Source organism: Aquarana catesbeiana, linkage group LG04 (assembly GCF_042186555.1).
Source record: "Aquarana catesbeiana isolate 2022-GZ linkage group LG04, ASM4218655v1, whole genome shotgun sequence".
NCBI classification, from domain to species: Eukaryota; Metazoa; Chordata; class Amphibia; order Anura; family Ranidae; genus Aquarana; species Aquarana catesbeiana.
In genome coordinates, this window is record NC_133327.1 from 116,889,198 (window position 1) to 116,911,646 (window position 22,449).

At 42.6% G+C, this 22,449-nt stretch overlaps 1 protein-coding gene across 1 annotated transcript in view; it reads left to right on the forward strand.

Annotated features, from left to right (window-relative positions):
• PCCB (propionyl-CoA carboxylase subunit beta) overlaps positions 1–22,449 on the forward strand; it is a 39,637-nt gene that overhangs the window by 15,302 nt on the left and 1,886 nt on the right. The window contains exons 6-13 of the mRNA XM_073625482.1: positions 2,079–2,189; positions 2,859–2,967; positions 4,533–4,653; positions 8,325–8,406; positions 8,906–9,029; positions 11,566–11,673; positions 16,335–16,435; positions 21,417–21,515. Coding sequence (XP_073481583.1) covers positions 2,079–2,189; positions 2,859–2,967; positions 4,533–4,653; positions 8,325–8,406; positions 8,906–9,029; positions 11,566–11,673; positions 16,335–16,435; positions 21,417–21,515 — 855 coding nt within the window. The remainder of the gene's footprint in view (positions 1–2,078; positions 2,190–2,858; positions 2,968–4,532; positions 4,654–8,324; positions 8,407–8,905; positions 9,030–11,565; positions 11,674–16,334; positions 16,436–21,416; positions 21,516–22,449) is intronic.

Consider the following 22,449-nt stretch of genomic DNA (forward strand, 5'->3'; position numbering starts at 1 on the left):
ACCATGTTCGATTTTTCCACCTGTTTTAGGGTGGAACAAGTAACATGTTCCAACTTCTGCACCTTCACCCCGTGAATTTCTCCCCTGTGACTGCGCGTGAAACACTTTGAAAACAGCATGGCATGCAGAGCCCTGCCCACACACCATGTCATTCATTCAGGCTGGGCTCACAGTAGGACCGGTTTCATAGAGAGCCAGTCACAATCTCCTGCTATGCGAATTGGATGCGGAGAAACTGTAAGGACATTGGTAAGCTCTCTTGTAGTTCATTGATCTTGCTCCCAAGTAACTTCATCCCTGTATCGGAAGTATGGGCAGACAGCTATCCCGAGAATCTGCAGGATCCTGGCATTGCATCCACGAACTACTGATCACGAGTGCAATGCTATGTAGGCTCCTTAGAAAAAAAAAAAAGTTAAAGGTATGTGGTCAATTGATTGCAGATCACCCTAAGAGCTAGCCCTTGCAAGGAGACTGTTATTATAAAGAGAATATTGCGCTATGAAAATAACGGTAGCTGCTAGTACTTCAATTGACATAAATTATGCAAATATAACATATATAAAACCTAGTGCAGCACTGACAAAAATATAGAAGTATATACACATATCATATATTGGTCAAATTCAGTGAGCATACAATAAGAGTATTGAGTGAAAAAACAATGCAAAACCTTCATCAAAGTCAGCACTTTCAAATAGGTGTAAAAAAAAAAAAAAACAGTCCAATGTGTCAAAAAACAAGTAAAAGGGTCATGTAAGTTGACCAGACACGCCACCCAAGGAACAGTGAGTCAAAAAGGGATGACGTAAGTATTGAGTCAAATGAGCTGTTGTGATAAGCAATCGCTCATAAGAAGTCATGATCCAACCATTTATCCTGCATGGGGAACTCCATACATTCCAAAATGGAATCAGTGTGGGCGAAAAAACAGCATTCACAGGTCAGCCTCCCATCTCATGGACATATGTAAAAGAATACCAAGCATCCGCACATAGTGTAAAACAATTACTAAAATTTATTTAAAATATATACTAAACACTTACAAAAATCTGGTGAAATACAGCTCTGTTTGTAAACCTCCGTCATGGAAGTAATATAAGATAAAAGCATGCAGCGACCTCACGAATGCAAGCTCCACCCGAGCTTTTATCCAAGAACACATTATTTCTTTGTAAACTTGGCTTATCTATCGTGGAGTGGGAACTTTTGGCATCTTGTCAGCAGGGAAATAATAGTAAACCAGAATTTGTTTCATAACCTTCCTGAATTCAACTGTGGGCAGGTTTCCAGATCGGGGGGCTCTCATTAAGTGTTGATGGATACCCTTAGACAACCTGTAAAGTAATGTTTCTAAATGTAAAGTATAGTATGACAGTGCAGAAGAATAACAATTGAAATTGTGGCGCAAACAAATGCTAATGCACCATCCATATGAGTTGGCCTCTACCCCCCCAGATATATGTAAAGATATGCTTGTGTAGCATGGGTAGTTTATAAAATGTTCATAAGAAGTTCATAAAATTCCCATAGGAAGGGTGCTGTATTTCAGTAGGAAGCTCCACCTGAGACAAGAACAAATCTATGAAATTACAAAAGAGGAACACCAGGGGGCGCCAGCTAAGTGCAGCATCAATGGGTTTATTGCCATTAAAAAGCCAAATGCAAACTTGCAGAAATATAAAAACAAAAGGGCTTATCTGCAGCCGTGCCACATTGGGTGGAAGCTGTCCACCAGAAGAGCCGCTTGTGACAGCAAATGGCGTTTTGTCAGTAAGGAAACCAAGTCCAAAGTTCCAGGAAGTGAGGAGAGCCACTGTGGGACACAAGGCAGGATGTGATGTCACACCTGGGGTGGGCTGGTGGCAGTGCAGAAGAATAACCAGTGATTCAAATGATTATTTACAACTGTAAAAAGAGAGACTGTTTTCTGATTATTATGGAACTGTCAGCAGTTCTGTTTCAGCTGCTCCTGTAATGCTTAAAGCACACTTTGCTTTAAGGATACTACAATTGTAGAAAGTAAACAGGAGGCAGGAATTATGTAGGAGCCTCTAACCCATGTCATCTGTTTTTAGAGGAATGTGCTGAGTTCTGGTGTCGTGCCTCAGATTTCTCTGATTATGGGTCCCTGTGCTGGAGGTGCTGTCTATTCCCCCGCCCTAACGGACTTTACATTCATGGTTAAGGTAAGAGTGTAATCCATAGCAGCAGGGTGTAGCTGCAACATGGTGGCCACTTACAGTAGTTAATGAAAAAAGTACTCTGAAGGCCACACGCTACAAATACATGCAGTATCTTCCAGGACATACAAGATATATTCCTATGGACCAGTCTAACTTGTAACAATCCAAAAAGGAACAGTAAATATCAGCCATGAAAATCCCAAACAACTGGCTGGTGTGCCCACTGTTGTCTTAATGTACCCATAGACATGGAATAAGCAAGATTTGGTCTGGCCTTTTTTTTTTAAGTTGTGTTTGGCAACAATCTCTTACCTATGGGAAATATTTTAGTGATTATAGCAAAATTGAATATGTACTCCCCCTCAGTTTCAACTCTCTGTCTTCAGATTGTCCATTCACTGGTGTTTCTGCAGAGTAGCTGGTTTTTCTTTGATAAATAATCCCTTCTTTTGGGCTATACAGACTTTTCAAGTTGCAGTTGTGGCCATAGCGGGACTTATGTGTAGGCATATGAGCGCTGAGCTGGTTATGTTATTTACAGCAACCAATTCTGTTATTCCCTTCATGCTTTAGAAATGGAAAAGGGTGATCTTATTGGTATCTATTTGTTTATCATTCTGTGGACCCCTGTCATGTCTATTCTAGCATAACAATGTGTGTTTCTCTTCCCAGGACACTTCCTACCTCTTCATTACTGGTCCAGATGTAGTGAAGTCAGTGACCAATGAGGATGTGACACAGGAAGACCTAGGAGGAGCCAAAACCCACACTGCCCTATCAGGTTATTGAAGCTTATTTAAAGTAACACCTTGAATTTTTTTTTTTTGTTATATCTGTTCAGCTTTCTGTCTAGAATCAGAACAGTCTTGCTTTATGCCCGGAAACCTTGTGAATTTAACAATTGTGGGAAAATGCTTATACGACCACAGCACCATGAACACAGCAGGTAGCTGCTGCTGCTTAAGGTGTTTGTTAAACCAAAAAAAAAAAAATCTTGTTCCTTTAAAGCATATTACACAGCACAGTGCTTGTGCTCTGTAATTTGGCCCCCTGTATCTCCTGAAAACCTGGCTGATCCTGCCTGGATATACCCTCGCCTTTGTAAACTGACCACGGTATATCATGGCTGCTGAGCCCTGACACTGTGGTCAGTTTACGTGCCTCCGTCAGCCGCAGCTCTCCTGTCCCCCTCTGTCCTCTCTCTCCCCTCCCTGCTCTGTGTCAGTGCCCACCCCCTCTCCTCCAGCTGCTAAAATTACTTTTATTGTCCTATATAATCCTCCTTGTTTCCTAATGAAAGGTGCTCCTGTCTCTGTGTTTTTAAAAAAAAAATGCCTTCTTTACCTGATTTCAGAGCTTCTCCCGGAGCTCACGTGACCGGCCAGGAGAATCTTGGCCCCGCCTGCTGCATCTGTCAGATGGGGAGAGGAGAGAGCCGGCCGGTCACGTGAGCGTCGGAAGACGCTCTGAAATGAGGCACAGAAGGTATTTTTTTTTTTATATAAAACGCAGAGACAGGAGCACCCGTCATTAGGAAACAAAGAGGATTCTATGAAGTTGTCAAAGTGGGTTAACAACCACTTTAAAGGATAAGTTCACTTTTTGCAAAAAAATGTGCATTTATTATTCATTTTTTTTTTTTTTGGAGCCTTTAAAGCATTGCACCAGCAATCAGAAGATCGCTGGTGCTATGCAGGCCTCCAGCAGAGCCAGTGTATCTGCTTGCCCGTACATCCCGTAGGGGTAAGCAGATACAATCTGACAGGAAGGATGAGTGAACTGAAAACTATTACTGTAGTTCATTGAAAACTACAAGCAGACAGCTGCAAAGGCTGCCAGACCTTGTTATTTTTCTATGCCCAAAGCCCTGTCAATCAGTGACATGGCCGAGTGTGCGGAGCCCCGCTCGGCCACATTTAAAAAAAAAAAATTGTGACAGCTAGCAAGGAGGGAGAAAAACCCCCGCTAGCTGTAACAGCGGGGATCGGGGAGGTGCGGGGGGCTGGTGTGTTCGTTACATGTTACACCCTGCATATGGGTGTAACGTTACGAAAGGTGAATTCTTTAATCGTACAGTGGCGCCATATATAGACATTTAAAGATGTATATTTCTGCTACTACTTTTAGAGAAAATCTAGGCAACATGTAAAACCATCCAATCAATTTTTAATACTCTCAAGTACCTATGCTAAACAAAAATTCTGTATTTATTATCGTCTGGGCTTGCTTACTAGAATTGGAGTGTCAAGGTCACAATTGTAGACAACAACCAGTCACTAGCATGACACTGGAAGAGGCATTTGATCTAATTTGATGCAAATTTTCTCCTTTATTTTTCCTTTGCAGGGGTGGCTCATCGAGCTTTTGAAAATGACATAGATGCCTTGTTAAACCTGCGGGAATTCTTTAACTACCTTCCGCTAAGCAACAAGGATGCAGCACCAGTCAGGGAGTGTCATGACCCAAGGTAAGCCGTTTGGGAGGAATTAACAGAGTGGTGCAAAGAGCTTAAAAAACAGAGCTCCTGTCTGAGTCAATGCAGAGGAGTCCTGCTGAATGCTCTATGGGCAGCATAACAAATAGGAAGCGCAAATACATGTGTATTTTGAATAGGCCTCAATGTTATCTAAATATATACAGTACATGCCTACAGTGAGGAAAAAAGTATTTAACCCCCTGCTGATTTTTTTACGTTTGCCCACTGACAAAGAAATGACCAGTCTATAATTTTAATGGTAGGTTTATTTTAACAATGAGAGATAGAATAACCACAAAAAAATCCAGAAAACCACATTTCAGAAAAGTTATAAATTGATTTGCATCTTAATGAGTAAAATAAGTATTTGACCCCTTTGCAAAATATGACTTAGTACTTGGTGGCAAAACCCTTGTTGGCAATCAGAGGTGAGACTTTTCTTGTAGTTGGCCACCAGGTTTGCACAAATCTTGGAAGACATTTTTTCCCACTCCTCTTTGCATATCCTTCCCAAGTCATTGAGGTTGACATTTTAGTAAATCGATTCTTCAGCTCCCTCCACACATTTCTATGGGATTAAGGTTTGGAAACTGGCTAGGCCACTCCAGGACCTTTTTAATGTGCTTCTTCTTGAGCCACTCCTTTGTTGCCCTGGCCGTGTGTTTTGGGTCATTGTCATACTGGAATACCCATCTGTGACCCATTTTCAAAACCTTGGCTGAGGGAAGGAGATTCTCACCCAAGATTTGATGTTAAATGGCCCCGTCCATTGATCCTTTGATGCGGTGAAGTTTTCCTATCCCCTTAGCAGAAAAACACCCCCAAAGCATAATTTTTGACAGTGGGGATGGTGTTCTTGGGGGTCATAGGCAGCATTCCTCCTCCTCCTCCTCCTTCTCCAAACATGGCGAGTTGAGTTGATACCAAAGAGCTTGATTTTGGTCTCATCTGACCGCAACACTTTCACCCAGTTGTCCTCTGAATCATTCAGATGTTCATTAGCAAACTTCAGACGGGCCTGTACATGTACTTTCTTGAGCAGGGGGACCTTGTGGGCGCTGCAGGATTTCAATCCTTCATGGCATAGTGTGTTACCAATTGCTTTCTTGGTGACTATGGTCCCAGCTGCCTTGAGATCATTCACAAGATTCTCCTGTGTAGTTCTGGGCTCATTCCTCACCATTCTCATGATCATTGCAACTCCACAAGGTGAGATCTTGCATGGAGCCCCAGACTGAGGGAGATTGACAGTAATTTAGTGTTTCTTCCATTTGCGAATAATCGCACCAACTGTTGTCACCCTCTCACCAAGCTGCTTGGAGATGGTCTTGTAGCCCATTCCAGCTTTGTGTATGTCTACAATCCTGTCCCTGACATTCTTGGACAGCTCTTTGGTCTTGGCCATTGTGGAGAGATTGGAATCTGATTGCTTCTGTGGACAGGTGTCTTTTATACAGGTAACAAGTTGAGATGAAGAGCACTCCCTTTAAGAGAGTGCTCCTCATCTCAGCTCGTTATCTGAATAGAAGACACCTTGGAGGCAGAAATCTTGCTGATTGATAGGGGATCAAATACTTATTTCACTCATTAAAATGCAAATCAATTTTAACTTTTTTTAAATGCGTTTTTCTGGATATTTTTGTTGTTGTTCTGTCTCTCACTGTTAAAACAAACCTACCACACTATTCAGTACACTAAAACTTAAAACACAGGTATGGTCCAGACTCCCCCTAGGGGTTATGGGCCGTATTAGTCTTGTGAAAATGATCCTACTTCCCAAATTACTTTATATATTTTGGCAGTCCCCAGTACATCTCCCTTCGCGTATATTCAAAGCAATGGAATCTATCCTTAACACTTATGGGGCTCCTCTCGTCATAAGTTGTCGTGGAAGGTCCTGAAATGCCCAACTGAACTAGGCGGTACCACGCTTCCTGATCTCTCTACATACTACATAGCAGCCCAACTCTCTCACTTTTTCCACTTCAACCTCTCTGACAAAGCTCGCTACTCCCACATGGTTTGCCCACAATCCATTGGCCCGCTCTCACACCCCTTCCAAAACCTGTTCTGCGAACCCCGCGGTTCAACTCATACCAGCAAGGGGGGGGCCTATGTTGTCACATCACTGCAAGATCTGGCGAGCTATTATGCGCCTGGGTCGAGCACCCTCCCCTCACACTCCCCTGTGGGACAACCCAAATCGACCTGAACTTACCTCCGTCCCTGATCACGGCTTTTGGGTCGCTAGGGGCGTTATCTACCTGTCACAAGTTGTAGCCCACGGGATAGTTAAGTCGTTCCAAACACTTAAAGACAGTTTTGCCCTACCAAATCACATGTTCTTCCGATATCTCCAACTCCGGCACGCACTTAACACACAGCTTGGCAACCCTGTCCCCAGCCCTCGAGGTCCCACTGTTAGTGGATATAGTCATGGGAAAAGACTCCAAAAAACTGATCTCCCAAATTTATACATACCTCATGCGGCCCGTAGCCGACGCCATTGCTCATCAATTGAAGTCATGATGGGAGTCGGACCTGGGCAACTTGATGGATGAGGACTGGGAGGAGGCCCTAGCCAGCTGCAAAACTGTCTCCCCTAAACTTTCCAATCGCCTTTGCCATCTATATATCCTTCATAGATCGTATCTGACTCCATACCGCATATCTAAATACAGACACGGACATGACCCGAGCTGCCCAAACTGTGGTCACCACATAGCTTCCTTCTTCCATCTACTATGGGCTTGCCCCTCCATACAGGGGTTCTGGACCCAGGTGGTAAGATTCCTACATGATCACATGGGCTCCCCATTGTCTCTGTGCCCCCGTCAATGTGTACTAGGGCTCCTTTCGCTCTCTGAAATTGACAAATATTTGAACACATTTCTCCAACAAACACTATTCCTTGCCAGGCTACAGATTGCTAGAACATGGATGAGGGGAACCCCCCCCCCCCCATGCTATTGCAATGGATTAGAATAGTTAATACTACTCTCCCCTACAAAAAAATACTATATATATATATACACAGGGGCTGCCCCGATAAATTTTACAAAATCTGGGATAGATGGCTTGAAGATACCTCCACCAGCGGTGCAAGGAATTAAATTTAATGTTCTTTTGGTGAGTCTATGAATCCCCCCTTGACCCCACCCTCCCCTTGGCTACATACCTCCTAATTACCTGTTAGACTCTAATATGTAAGCTCGCCTTCCCATTCCCCAAACCACTGTACTGTATATATCAGCTGTATGATGTCACAAATGCAATGTATTATGTATATGTCAATTGGACTAATGCGTAAATGTAGTGCATGTTGCACTATTCCCCCGTGTGTTTTATATACTTTTTTCTTTTATGCTCAATAAAAGTTATTTTTGAATTAAAAAAACAAAAACAAACCTACCATTAAAATTAAATAATAGACTGATCATTTCTTTGTCAGTGGGCAAATGTACAAAATCGGCAGGGGATCAAATACTTTATTCCCTCACTGTATAAAAAATGTAATACATTGCAGAGAATACCATAGCATAGCATAATCAAGTGTTTGCTAGACTTGTTTTTAAGTCCTGACATTCTGCTGAAGAAAACTGGCTTTTAGAAGATGTAGTAGTTCCATTACAATGCAGTGATTTTTTTTGTTTGTATTACAGTGACCGTCTCGTACCTGGATTAGACACCATAGTTCCCATGGAGTCCACTAAAGCCTATGACATGTTGGATATCGTCCATTCGGTAATACTGAGCCAGTGAGCCAGGAAACACTTTGTTATCAGAAAAAGCCAGCCAGCCAGCTCCTTGGGATAGGATTGTTAAATCATTCTTCATACATGTCCTACTTTGTGTATGGTGGTGTAGAGGTTTTGGAATGGTGACCTGCTATGTTGTCTTGCTTTGTTGGGGCCCTGAGTGTATCTAACGTGAAGACAGTTTGTAAGAAAGTGTTTGTTTTTTTTTTTTTTTTTTTTTATTGTGCGTGTGGCAATGTTCTGAGTACTAGTTTCTTTCCTCTCAGAGTTAAGGGACCTTGCTTTTGGAGCATATTAGAAGCGTATTTGCATAACAAGTATTTTTGCAACACACAGACAAGTGTAATATTAATGAGAAAATTCTATATAATTCATATTAGATACTGACAAAAAGCAGTAATGGTCCTTGTACACAATTATCTTTTAAGTTTCAACTGCGTTAGGTACCTATATGGGCTAGTGACATTTGTTTTTTTTTTTTCCAGATTGTTGACGAGCAAGACTTCTTTGAGATTATGCCCAACTATGCCAAAAATATCATTGTGGGCTTTGCCAGGATGAATGGAGGGACAGTTGGCATTGTTGGAAACCAGCCAAAAGTGGCATCAGGTGCTGGATATGTGTACATTTTAAACAACTTCAGACTAGTTGAAAATCGGGAGAAAATTTAATGAGCGTTCTATATTGAGAGAACTATGTGGGCTGCCATTGCATACATTCTGAAAATGCTAGCCTGTGTCTGGCTTCCAAATTATGTATTTTTTTTTTTTTTTTAAATGTATTTATTTGTTTTTGTCGCTCTTAGAGAAAAAGTTGAATGAGTCAGAGTAGTGAAAATTTGTATGTTTGCATTCAAACAATACTTAAAAAGCATTCAAACAAAATTGATGCGACAGCCAGGCAACAAGTATTTTTAAAAGGAGAGGTTAGCAATGGGGGCATGTTGCAATATCTACCTATGAATAATCGTTTGCCTCTTCTCCTTGTACTAGCATAACAGTTTGGGTGTAGAGCTTGACACTGTGAACATTTTTGCGCTCACCCCTCCACCACATCCCACTAAGTGTCAGGACAGCTTCCATAGAGCCAGTTAGGTGGGCTCATTCTGTATTTCAGCCAGTGAATGAAAGGGCTCTTTCACAGGGGCGGTCCGCCCGATGGACTCCGCTTTGCTTAGCGGGGGATCAATCCGGTGGATGATGGGTCCGTCTCTGCTCACTGTGCAGAGACGGACCTGTCAGAGTCCCGCTTTCCTCAATGGGGAGATCGGATGAAAATGGATCGCCTGTCCGTTTTTCATCCGATCCGATCTGCCAGACGGATTGAAAATGGGGTCACCATCCATCTGGATTTCACAGACAGGATTGGGTCAGATATTGGCAGATGTCAGCGGACATGTCACCGCTGACATCCGCCGCTCCATAGAAATGAATGGAGCGTCCGATCAGGTCCATCTGAAAAACTGATAGGCGGACCTGATCGGAAAGCCCGTGTAAAAAAGGGCCAAATATTTTTTGTTTTTTTTTCTGGTGCTTTGAGAGTGCTTGGATTGCATGGGCGGAGGTCCTAAATAACAATATAAGCAAACGCACCTTGCTTAAAGGGGTTGTCCCTTTTTGTTTTTTCACCCTAATGCATCCTATGCATTAAGGTGTAAAACCTTCTTCTGGGAGTGACCTGCCCCCCAGCCCAACCCCCCCCCCCGGATTTAATTACCTAAGCCCCTTCATTCACTCAGCAGAGACGTGCTCACCCTCTCTGCACAGGGTCGAGGCTCTTGATTGGATAGATTGATAGCAGTGCAGCCATTGGCTCCCACTGCTGTCCAATAAAATCCAATGACGTGGGCGCTGGGGGGGCGGGGCCGAATCCAGCATTCGTGTCTGTAGGCATAAATGTTGGACTCGGGAGCGCGCCCGCACGGTAACCCCCCGGGAGAGCACTTCCCCTAGGGGGTTATCTAATAAGAGGAGGAGCCGCGAGAGCCACCGAGGGACCCCAGAAGTCGAGGATCGGGCCACTCTGTGCAAAATGAGCTGCACAGTGGAGGTAAGTATGACATGTTTGTTATTTAAAAGAAAAAAAAAAAAAGATGAAGCCTTACAATCACTTTTAGTGAAGTTGAATGTGTGGATGGGGGAATGGGCTTATTTTTTTATCCTTCAACCCGCTGGTTAAAGGAAAAAACATGAATCCTGTAAGTCCTGCCTTAATGGGATGTTGAGGAATTAAATGTAGTGGAAGCAATCACAACAAAAGACTGTGGGACTTGTAAGAGTAATGGGCCGTACACACGAAAGGATTTTCCAACAACAAATGCTGGATGTGAGCTTGTTGTCGGAAAGTCCGACCGTGTGTATGCTCCATAGAACATTTGTTGGCGGAATTTCCGCCAACAAATGTTTGAGAGCAGGTTCTCAAATTTTCCGACAACAAGACTTGTTTTCGGAAATTCCGATTGTGTGTACACCATTCCGATGCACAAAAGTCCACGCATGCTCTGAATCGTGCAGAAGAGCCGCTATGGCTATTGAACTTCATTTTTCTCGGCTCAACGTACGTGTTGTACGTCACCACGTTCTTGACGTTCGGAATTTCCGACAACATTTGTGTGACCGTGTGTATGCAAGGCAAGTTTGAGCCAACATTGTTTGGGAAAAAAATCCACGGTTTTGGTGGAAAATCCTATCGTGTGTACATAGCCTAAGTGGTGTACATTCTGGTCAGGTCTGTCGTGTAGTAAGCAATTACAACACAAACAAGTCCTTGAGTTCTGTAGAGAGAGTGGTAGAATGACCACAAAAACACACATACAATGTACATCCTTCATTTTACAGTGGCCTGCTGCTGATTCATGGGAAAGAATTCTTTGTGCAATCTAAAAACAAGCAGCTCTTACTTGATTTAAAACAAAAAAAAAAAAAACAAGCAGCTCACTAAACTTACTGCAGAAAATATTGTACAACTTGACAGTTTAATGTCCAGATTTAGAGTTTCCCTACAATGCAGGTGGAGACTTATCAGAATAACTATCTCCTTATATTTTAGATAGACCATTACCAAAATTGGTCTTCTAAAGGAGAAGGAGACTGTAACCAGAATTACCATCTTCTTTATTTTTTTCTTCCTGTCTTCTCTTCCAAAGGCTGTTTGGACATCAATTCATCTGTTAAGGGAGCTCGCTTTGTAAGATTCTGTGATGCCTTCAATATACCCATTATCACATTTGTTGATGTACCAGGATTTTTGCCAGGTAATGTTTCAGCACTTTAACTTTCTGATAAATACAGGACTGTGAAAATGCTTTAGGTAGGTGTAAAAAAAAAAAAATGCTGTAAATTAAGAATGCTTTTAGAAATAGAAGTGTTAATAGTTTATTTTTTATCAATTAACACATAGGAAAGTAAATGAACAGAAGAGAAATCCAAATCAATATTTTGTGTGACCACCTTTCAAAACAGCATCAATTCTTCTATGTACCCTTGTACACAGTTTTTGAAGGAACGCGGCAGGTAGGTTGTTCCAAACACCTTGGAGACCTAACCACAGATCTGCGGATGTAGGCTGCCTCAAATTCCTCTGTCTGTTCATGTAATCCCAGACAGACTTGATGATGAGATCAGGGCTCTGTGAGGGCCAAACCATCACTTCCAGGACTCCTTGTTTTTCTTTACACTGAAGATAGTTCTTAATGACCTATGGCTGTATGTTTCGGTTGTTGTCCTGCTGCAGAATAAATTTGGGGTCCAATCACATGCCTCCCTGATGGTATAGCATGATGGATAAGTATCTCCCTGTATTTCTCAGCATTGAGGACACCATTTATCCTGACCAAATCTCCAACTCCATTTGCAGAAACGCAGCCCCGTACTTGCAAGGAACCTCCACCATGCTTCACTGTTGCCTGCCGACACTCATTATTATACCTCTCTCCAGCCCTTCGGAGAACAAACTGCCTCCTGCTACAGTCAAATATTTTAAAATTTGACTCATCAGTCTAGAGCACCTGCTGCCATTTTTGAGTTGAGTCCCTAAGCCTTGTTTCGATGTCTCCATGAGGTATGGCTTTTTGGCTGCCATTCTTCCATGTAGACCACTTCATCGGACAGTAGATGGGTGTACCTGGGTCCCACTGGTTTCCACCAGTTCTGTGATGGCACTGCTGGACAGCCTCCAGTTTCGGAGGGAAGTAAGCATGATGTGTCTGTCTTCTGCTGCGTTGTTTTCTTGGCCGACCACTGCGTCTGCGGTCCTCGATGTTGCCCGTTTCTTTGTGCTTCTTCAAAAGAGCTTGAACAGCACATCTTGAAACCTCAGTCTGTTTGAAATCTTTGCCTGAGAGAAAAACTTGCTGAGGCAGTATAACTACCTTGTGTTTTGTTGCTGTATTGCCATATTGTATTACCCGTGACATGAAACTGTTTTCCACAACCTCACCTTAGTAGCAGGGTTTGGCTGTTCCTAACCCAAATTTTAAGCCTCCTACACAGCTGTTTGTTTGAGTTAATAACTGTGTTTTAACTTACATATGATATTGATGCTCATTAAGACGTGCTTGATCTAATTGGTTAATCGTACACATGACTCTGATCATACAGGATCCCTCACTTTGTGCAAGTGTACAAAGTGTGCAAGCCAAAGGGTAGTTGCACCAAATATTGATTTAAAATTTTTCTTCTGTTCGCTTACTTTGCATTTTGTAAATTGATACAAATTAACAATTAAAATATATATATTTTTGAAAGCATTCTTACTTTACAGCATTTCTTTATACTTGCCCAAAATGTTTGGACAGTCCTGTATGTCAAGACCCTAAACCAGGCATGTCCAAAGTCTGGCCCGTGGACCAATTGCGGCCTCCGTTCCGGTTTAATACGGCCCCCCTGGTGATTTGGATATATATATATCTTTTGTGGCCTCCAGGGCCACAAAAGATATATACTGTATTTATTGGCACTGCCTCGGAGGGGGTAGGACGAGTGCCATCAGATGAGAATCTCCTGTTTACTGGGCAGCGTCTGTAATAGGAAGTCCCGTCTCCTGGGCTGCCATTGGACGGCTGTTCTGTCTATCATAGGAGCCAGGACTTTGTATTAAAGAGGCCACAGAGTAAACAGGAGATTCTCCTGTATGTAATCTGTCGGCACTCATCCCTGTCCCCTCCGAGGCTGCAGATGGCAATGGCTGCAGATGGCAGATCGATCAGGCTGCACTGATGGCAAATGGTAAGGCTGCATTCATGGCACATGTTACATAGTAGGTGAGGTTGAAAAAAGACATCAAGTCCAACCTATGTGTGTGATTATATGTCAATATTACTTGTATATCTCTGTATGTTGCAGTCGTTCAGGTGCTTATCTAATAGTTTTTTGAAACTATCGATGCCCCCCGCTGAGACCACCGCCTGTGGAAGGGAATTTCACATCCTTGCCTCTCTTACAGTAAAGAACCCTCTACATAGTTTAAGGTTAAACCTTCTTAGCAAGGTCCCGCCCCCCTAGACCGGCTCGTGTGATAGTAGATTAAATCAGTGTTCCACCTATCACAGGAGCCGGTCTAGGGGGGCGGGACCTTGCTACAGCGCCGCCGAACACAGACCCGGCTCCATGACACACACCATGGTGAGTCTGTATTGATGATGGGCGCAGTGAGGCTACATTTATGGGCACAGTGATCAGTATTTATGGGCGCAGTGAGGCTACATTTATGGGCACAGTGAGCAGTATTTATGGGCACAGTGTGGCTACATTTATGTGCACAGTGAGGTAGTATTTATGGGCACAGTGAGGTAGTATTTATGGGCACAGTGAGGCTACATTTATGGGCACAGTGAGGCTACATTTATGGGCACAGTGTGGCTACATTTATGGGCACAGTGTGGCTACATTTATGGGCACAGTGTGGCTACATTTATGGGCACAGTGAGGCTACATTTATGGGCACAGTGAGGCTACATTTGCTGCAATGATGGGCACAGTGTGGCTGCATTTGATGGGTACTGTGGGGCTGCACTGATGGGTACTGATATGCTTTATGTTAATATTGTTAAAGTTGTTGTTAATATTTATTTTTGGAATTTCATGCTGCATAAAACATTTAACAATGTAATTTCATGAGATAATTTATGAGGGTGCGTTTAGGGGCGGGGGAGGGGTTGGGTGGGGCAATTGGCGAGTGACTTTTAAGGCCTGGCTAGTGGCTCACAACTTGAAGTTTTGATCCCTGCTCCAGACCCTTTATTAGCTTTGTTGCCCTTCTTTGTACTAGCTCCATTTCCAGTACATCCTTCCTGAGGACTGGTGCCCAGAACTGGACAGCATACGCCAGGTGTGAGGCTGCAAAAGATATTTTTTATACACACACACACACACTAAATAAATATAATATCTCTATCTCTCTCAATAACACGCCCAAGCTCATCTCCACCACACACAGTCACAAAGGCAAGAGAATTCTTGTTGGACAGTGTATAAGTGCCCGGATGAACACACTTAGACCGAATTTTGATGGTTCAAAGAATGTCAGGCAAAATGGTCGGTCCTCACGCATGTTCACTTAATCAAATCTGGCCCTCTTTGAAAAAAGTTTGGACACCCCTGCATTAAACATTTAGGGGTTTACTCTTAATCAATTAGGTTAGTATAGTGTCAAGCAGAGTTTATTGGCTGCTGCAGGAAAGTTCCCATGTAGCCATGCGTCTTTTGTGCACATTGGCATATTTGTTGTCAGACCTCCAATACACATCTTTGCAGAGCTTGAAATAGTAATGGCTATGCTGGATTACGAGAATGTCCATACCAGGGGTGTCCAAACTTTTTTCAAAGAGGGCCAGATTTGATGAAGTGAACATGCGTGAGGGCCGACCATTTTGCCTGACATTCTTTGAACCATTAAAATTTGGTCTAAGTGTGTTAGTTCGAGCACTAATACACTGCCCAACAAGAATTCTCTTGCCTTTTGTGGCTGTGTGTGAGTAAAGAGATAAGCTTGGGTGTGTTATTTGGCTATACCGTATTTCACTTTAAGAAGGAAGTTTAAAAAAAAAACTTAAATTTTAAATAAAGAACTGTGAAGCAAAATAAGGGTCAGTGCCCACCTGCAGCCTCACAAGTGCCATGAATTCATCCCTACCACTGCCAGGAATGCAGCACCCACCATTGCCAGGAATGCAGCACCCACCATTGCCATCAGTGCAGCTTGATTGATGCCCATTCATCTGCAGCCTTGGAGGGGACAGGAAGGGGGGCGGGACGAGTGCCAAAAGATTACATACAGGAAAAACTCCTGTTTTCTCGGCAGCCTCTTTAATACAAAGTTCTGCCTTTAATACAAAGGACAGAACAGTCATCCAATGGCAGCGCAAGAGATGGGATTTCCTATTACAGAGGCCACCATGTAAACAGGAAGTTCTCCTGTGTGTACGGCACTCGTCCCGCCTCCTCCCTGTCCCCTCCAAGGCAGCCAGCATGTATATCTTTTGTGGCCCCAGCGCTGGGAGGTCATTGAGGGCCACAAAAGATATAAATGTCCAAATACCCAGGCTGGCCGTTCAAAACCGGAAGGTGGGCCGTGATTGGCCCGCGGGCCAGACTTTGGACATGCCTGGTCTAATACATTATGCTTGCATTTGAATTGATATACTCTGTTTGTAAAAGAAGTGAAACCCTTACAGCAGGGATATGCAATTAGCGGACCTCCAGCTGTTGCAGAACTACAAAACCCAAGAGGCATAGCAAGACTGATGGCCACAAGCATGACACCCAGAGGCAGAGGCATGATGGGACTTGTAGTTTTGCAACAGCTGGAGGTACGCTAATTGCATATCCCTGCCTTTCAGGTTACCTACTTCAGAAATATTGGTAATTTGGCTTCTGTTTTATTTAATTTTAATTATTATCTTTGCCTTTTGACCAGGCACTGCTCAGGAGTATGGAGGCATTATCCGGCATGGAGCAAAACTTTTGTTTGCCTTTGCTGAAGCTACCGTCCCCAAGATCACAATCATTACTAGAAAGGTGAGGACAAAAAACTGTGAACAAGATGATGATCCCTAATGACTCTGTGACCCATTAGTATATAAGGGCATTACTTATTACTAACAGGAAGCCTGCTGTGTGGAGGAAATTGACTTTCCTCAAAATATCCACAGAGAAGGCAACTAAGAGGGTGACCATTAACCACTTGCCGACCAGCCGCTGTCGTTATAGGAAGGCAGGTTGGCTCTCCTGCGCGAATCCCTGTACGGTGGCTTGCGCAGTTGTGGGTGTGCTCACGCTGTGGGAGCGTACCTGTGGGTCAAGCGGACTCGATGACTGCCAGCGACCTGCCAGTGTAAACTTGATCACCCCCTAGTGTTAACCCCTTATTTTATTTATTTATTTTATTTATTTCAGGTACTTATATAGCGCCGTCAATTTACGCAGCACTTTACATATACATTGTACATTCACATCGGTCCCTACCCTCAAGGAGCTTACAATCTAAGGTCCCTAACTCACATTCATACATACTAGGGACAATTTAGACAAGATCCAATTAACCTACCAGCATGACTTTGGAGTGTGGGAGGAAACCAGAGTACCCGGAGGAAACCCACGCAGGCACAGGATGAACATGCAAACTCCAGGCAGGTAGTGTCGTGGTTGGGATTTGAACCAGCGACCCTTCTTACTGCTAGGCTAAAGTGCTACCCACCACACCACTGTGCCACCTGCTTCCCTTGCCAGTGTCATTTTTACATTGATCAGTGCATTTTTATAGCACTGATCAATGTAATAATGCCACTGGTCCCCAAAAAGTGTAATTTGGGCTCAGATTTGTCTGCCGTAATGTCGCAGTCCCGCTAAAAATCGCAGATCGCCGCCATTACTAATAAAAAAAAAAATAAACGTCCCTAAATCTATCCCATAGTTTGTAGACGCGATAACTTTTGCACAAACCAGTCAATCTCCTATTGCGATTCTTTTTTTTTTGTAGAAGAATATATATCGGCCTAAACTGATGAAGAAATTTTTTTTTTTTTTTATTATTATTATTGCAATAAGTAAAACAAAAAATGTATTTATTTAATTTTTTTTCAAGAATTGGTGGTTTTTGTTTGTTTATAGCGCAAAAAATAAAACCCGCAGAGGTGATCAAATACCACCAAAAGAAAGCTCTATTTGTGGGAAAAAAAAAGGACGTCAATTTTGTTTGGGTACAGCTTCGCACGACTGCGCAATTGTCTGTTAAAGCGACACAGTTCAGTACCGCAAAAAATGGCCTGGTCATTAAGGGGGCAAATCCTTGCGGGGCTTAAGTGGTTAAAGGGCTAATGTCTCCAAATCATTTTGCCATAGAAAACAGCTGGCTATCAAACTACAAAAAATGCTTTTGGCTTGCTGAAAAATTATTTTTGCAATAGCAACTGTTTCTGAGAATCGGTTGCTTTTCACTATCCAATTGTTGAATGCAGTTTTCAAAAAGTTAATACTGCAAGCTTTTAGGGCTTGTTCACACCAGTTGTGTTGATCAGCAGCCTCAGCACAAGGGCACTAGGAAAACTGTTCTCATGTACCCTGTTCACATCATACTACAAGTGCATTGCATAAAAATGCAATACAACACAATATAAACAATATAAACAGTTCAATTTCTGTATTTCCAGACGATACTAAGCTAAGCAGGGCAATAACTTCTCCGCAGGATGTGGAAACCTTGCAAAAAGACCTGAACAAATTAATGGGGTGGGCGACTACATGGCAAATGAGGTTCAATGTAGAAAAATGTAAAATAATGCATTTGGGTGGCAAAAATATGAATGCAATCTATACACTGGGGGGAGAACCTCTGGGGGAATCTAGGATGGAAAAGGACCTGGGGGTCCTAGTAGATGATAGGCTCAGCAATGGCATGCAATGCCAAGCTGCTGCTAACAAAGCAAACAGAATATTGGCATGCATTTAAAAGGGGGATCAACTCCAGAGATAAAACGATAATTCTCCCACTCTACAAGACTCTGGTCCGGCCGCACCTGGAGTATGCTGTCCAGTTCTGGGCACCAGTCCTCAGGAAGGATGTACTGGAAATGGAGCGAGTACAAAGAAGGGCAACAAAGCTAATAAAGGGTCTGGAGGCTCTTAGTTATGAGGAAAGGTTGCGAGCACTGAACTTATTCTCTCTGGAGAAGAGACGCTTGAGAGGGGATATGATTTCAATATACAAATACCGTACTGGTGACCCTACAATAGAAATAAAACTTTTTCGCAGAAGAGAGTTTAACAAGACTCATGGCCACTCATTAAAATTAGAAGAAAAGAGGTTTAACCTTAAACTACGTAGAGGGTTCTTTACTGTAAGAGCGGCAAGGATGTGGAATTCCCTTCCACAGGCAGTGGTCTCAGCGGGGAGCATTGATAGCTTCAAGAAGCTATTAGATAAGCACCTGAATGACCGCAACACACAGGGATATATAATGTAATACTGACACATAATCACACACATAGGTTGGACTTGATGGACTTGTGTCTTTTTTCAACCTCACCTACTATGTAACACGTTTCAACACACCTCAGCATATTACAATGCACCGCTGTGCATAGTTAGTGCTAGTTAAAGGAAAAGTGCACAAAATGCTCTTATCTTTGTTTGCTTTTGCTCGAACCTAAACTTCCTCTCTCTTCAACAGATGTATACTTACTAAATAAAATAAAAATAAAAACAGACTTGTACTGTACACTGTCCTACTTAAATAAAGCTTAAAAAAAGCAGTGTGATGCACTGATACAATGCACACCAGCATATCCATTATGCACACCTATTGAACATTCTCTCGTAACCATTTCAATACTGGGCACTATCGCCCCCTTCCTGCCCAGACCAATTTTCAGCTTTCATGCTGTCGCACTTTGACAATTGCTCAGTCATGCTACACTGTACCCATATGAAAATTGTTTATATATATTTTTTTTCACACAAATAGAACTTTCTTTAGGTGGTATTTAATCAGGGCCGTCTTTAATACTGATTGGACCCTGGGCAAACATTTTCTTGCCCCATCCCCCCCAATGCAATCTTTATCGCTCACTGACTGGCTACTAGAGGTTACAGCACACATTACTTCTGCTTGTTTGGTTGCTAGATATTACTGTACATCAATACTGCTCACTGGTTGCTAGAGGTTATTGGACATCCTTACCACTCACCAAGGAGTTGCTAGAGGTTACTGCACATTATTACTGCTTACTAATTGGTTGCTAGAGGTTACTGAAAATCCTTTACTGCTCAATGATTGGTTGCAAGAGGTTAGTGCACATCATTACTGCTCACTGATTGGTTGCTAAAGGTTACAGCACATCATCTCCTCACTGCCTGCACACCATGGACTGGGGAGGTGAGGGGACCCATCAATAGACAGAAAACTCCAATGTAACGGGGATTCACATTCACCACTAATGTAATGGGGATTTACACTGACCACTAATGTAATAGGAGCATTCACAGGAACCACTAATGTAAGGAGGGATTTAAATTGACCACCAATGTAAGCGGGACATTTACACTGGCCACTAGTGTGAATAAAAATAGCGTACACCAAGCCCCAATGTATTGATTAGATTTACACTGACCACTAATGTAACTGAGACATTGAGCCTGCATTCACATTTGTGTGTTGGGAACGCATGCAAAATTGCTTTTCTGATACCACAGAAACGTGCTGCCCTTTAGCAGATACACAGCAGTGCCATTAATCGGTAATGACACCCTCACTGCTGAGATGTGCATATTCACTTGCACCAAAATTCAGGGTGCTGTGGCACCATGTTGTTTTGAAGAAGAGCTGAGCCGCATTAGTAACAACTTCACGCTGAGCTATTGGGACACAGCATGGGACTAAAACTTCAAGGGACAAGGGAATTTGAACTGGGAAAGTTGGCAAGTATGAGGCAACTGCTTTGGGCCCCACAACAATGATTGGGCCCAGGGCAGATGCCCCTTTTGCCCTGCCTTAAAGAGGGTCCTGTTTTAATCATCTTCTGGCTTTTAAAAAATTTTTTTGCTAAACAAAAAAAGACTGAAAATTTGGACGAAAAAAAATGTTTGTTTCTTATTTAGCAAATAAGTATTTATCTCCTTCATTGATGTGTCCTGATTATCAGTGTTCCCCTGTCACACTTGCTCTTTACACTGTGACAACACGTGAGATAAGGAATGCCGATAACTGGCAAGTTTGTTCACATTTTATCAGCTGTGATTGGACACAGCTGATCACATGGTTAAGGGACGCTGTGATTGGACAGAAGGATGCAGTGATCAGAGTGCGCCTGATGTGCCCCCCAGCGGGTGCGTAGGGGGGTGTGGTTCTGGGAATACGACTATGGACACCCTCCCAGAACTGGGTAACTGCACTGTAGCCGTCTTTCAGCTATATGGTTAATTACAGTTCTGGTGACAACTCCAAATTTTGGATTTGCTTTTATCTGCTAGAGCAAGTGAATCGCCCCAGTGGGTACACAGACAAGCGTGGAAATTGTCAAGAGGTTCTGACCCTTTCCTACTTTATCCAACACTAAAGTTTGGGCTTTTTTTGGATACACTTTTTTTTTTAGCCTTTTGTTACCAATCAATTTTTTTTCAATGGATTGCAACTGAATGTTTGATAACTATTGGTTATAATCAGGAAGAAGTCTGATATTACAACTGCCTGTGTAATGTTGGTGGGTTTCATGCTGTAATGTTTGTACTTTTTACAACTAAGACCTATCCTGCCTTTAATAAACTGTACTTCTACTTTCTTCACCTACGTATCTCCCCAACACGTAATACCTTTTGTATCACTTGACCCTTCCATTTGGATCTTAAGCTCTAATAAGCAGGGCCCTCTTGAATTCCTCCTGTATTCAAACTGTAAAGTCTGCCTCCATTTTGTAAAGCGCTGCACAAATATTGGTGCTATATAAAAACTGTATATTATTAATAATAATGATTGAGCCAACATATTTTCTTGTTTGTTATCAGGCATATGGTGGTGCCTATGATGTCATGAGCTCAAAGCATCTGAGAGGTGATGTCAACTATGCCTGGCCCACAGCCGAGGTTGCCGTTATGGGGGCAAAGGTAAATCCAGATCATTGTAAAAAGAAAATGGCAAAAAGCTTAAGGCTGCATTCACACCTGAGTGTTTTCAGCTCAAAAAACGCCTGAAAAACACCCAACAAGCAAAATCCCATTTATTTATTTATAAATCCCATTTATTTTTGTCACCTGATGCAAACCGCCTGGAAAAATGCCCTAAGCTCAGAAAAGAACATGAGCTTCTTTGCGGCAGATTACAGGCATTTTTCTGCCTCTTACATTGGTGACCTGAACAAAATCGCAGTAAAAACGACTTTGAAACACTCATGTGTGACTGCAGCCTAAAGGAAATCAACATTGGCCAAAATACTGTAGACCGCCATTGCCAACCTCTCCCTCTGAAAATACTTGTTTTCTGGCTATAATGCTTATCCAATTGCTTGAGTACTTTTTAAAGTCACTGATCTGAATGCTTGTTTCTGGTCAGTGTCTCAAAATCATTGAAGCCAAAGATAGCTGGGGGTTTGTAGCATTTTAGAAGGAGGTCAGCAATGGCAGCCTGCATATTTCTACAGGTTTCCTTTTTAAGCCATAAAAATATCTAGCTGGTTACAAATGGATTGGGGAATAAATATATGTCCCTAGGCTACCCCCCTTTAACCTCGGTCATGGAATCCCTGCCTAGACTTAGGAGGAGGAGTCGCTGGGCTGGACTTTCCCAGTTGATCTGCAATATCCCCTCCAAGATAGCCCAGCACTGGGTATGTCTGTAGAATGTTCTATTTTTATAGGTACAAACTAACATATGTACCAAGGTATACAAGTGTGTGTATAAATAATCTTTTGTAAAACAATGCCTGTATGAATCCTCTTTGTCCAGTGAAGATTGTAATCAAATTAATTTCTTTAAGGGAGAGCGTTCAAAAAAACAGTTAGTAAAAAATGTAAAGCTATGTCACAATTTCAGCAAGTGAAC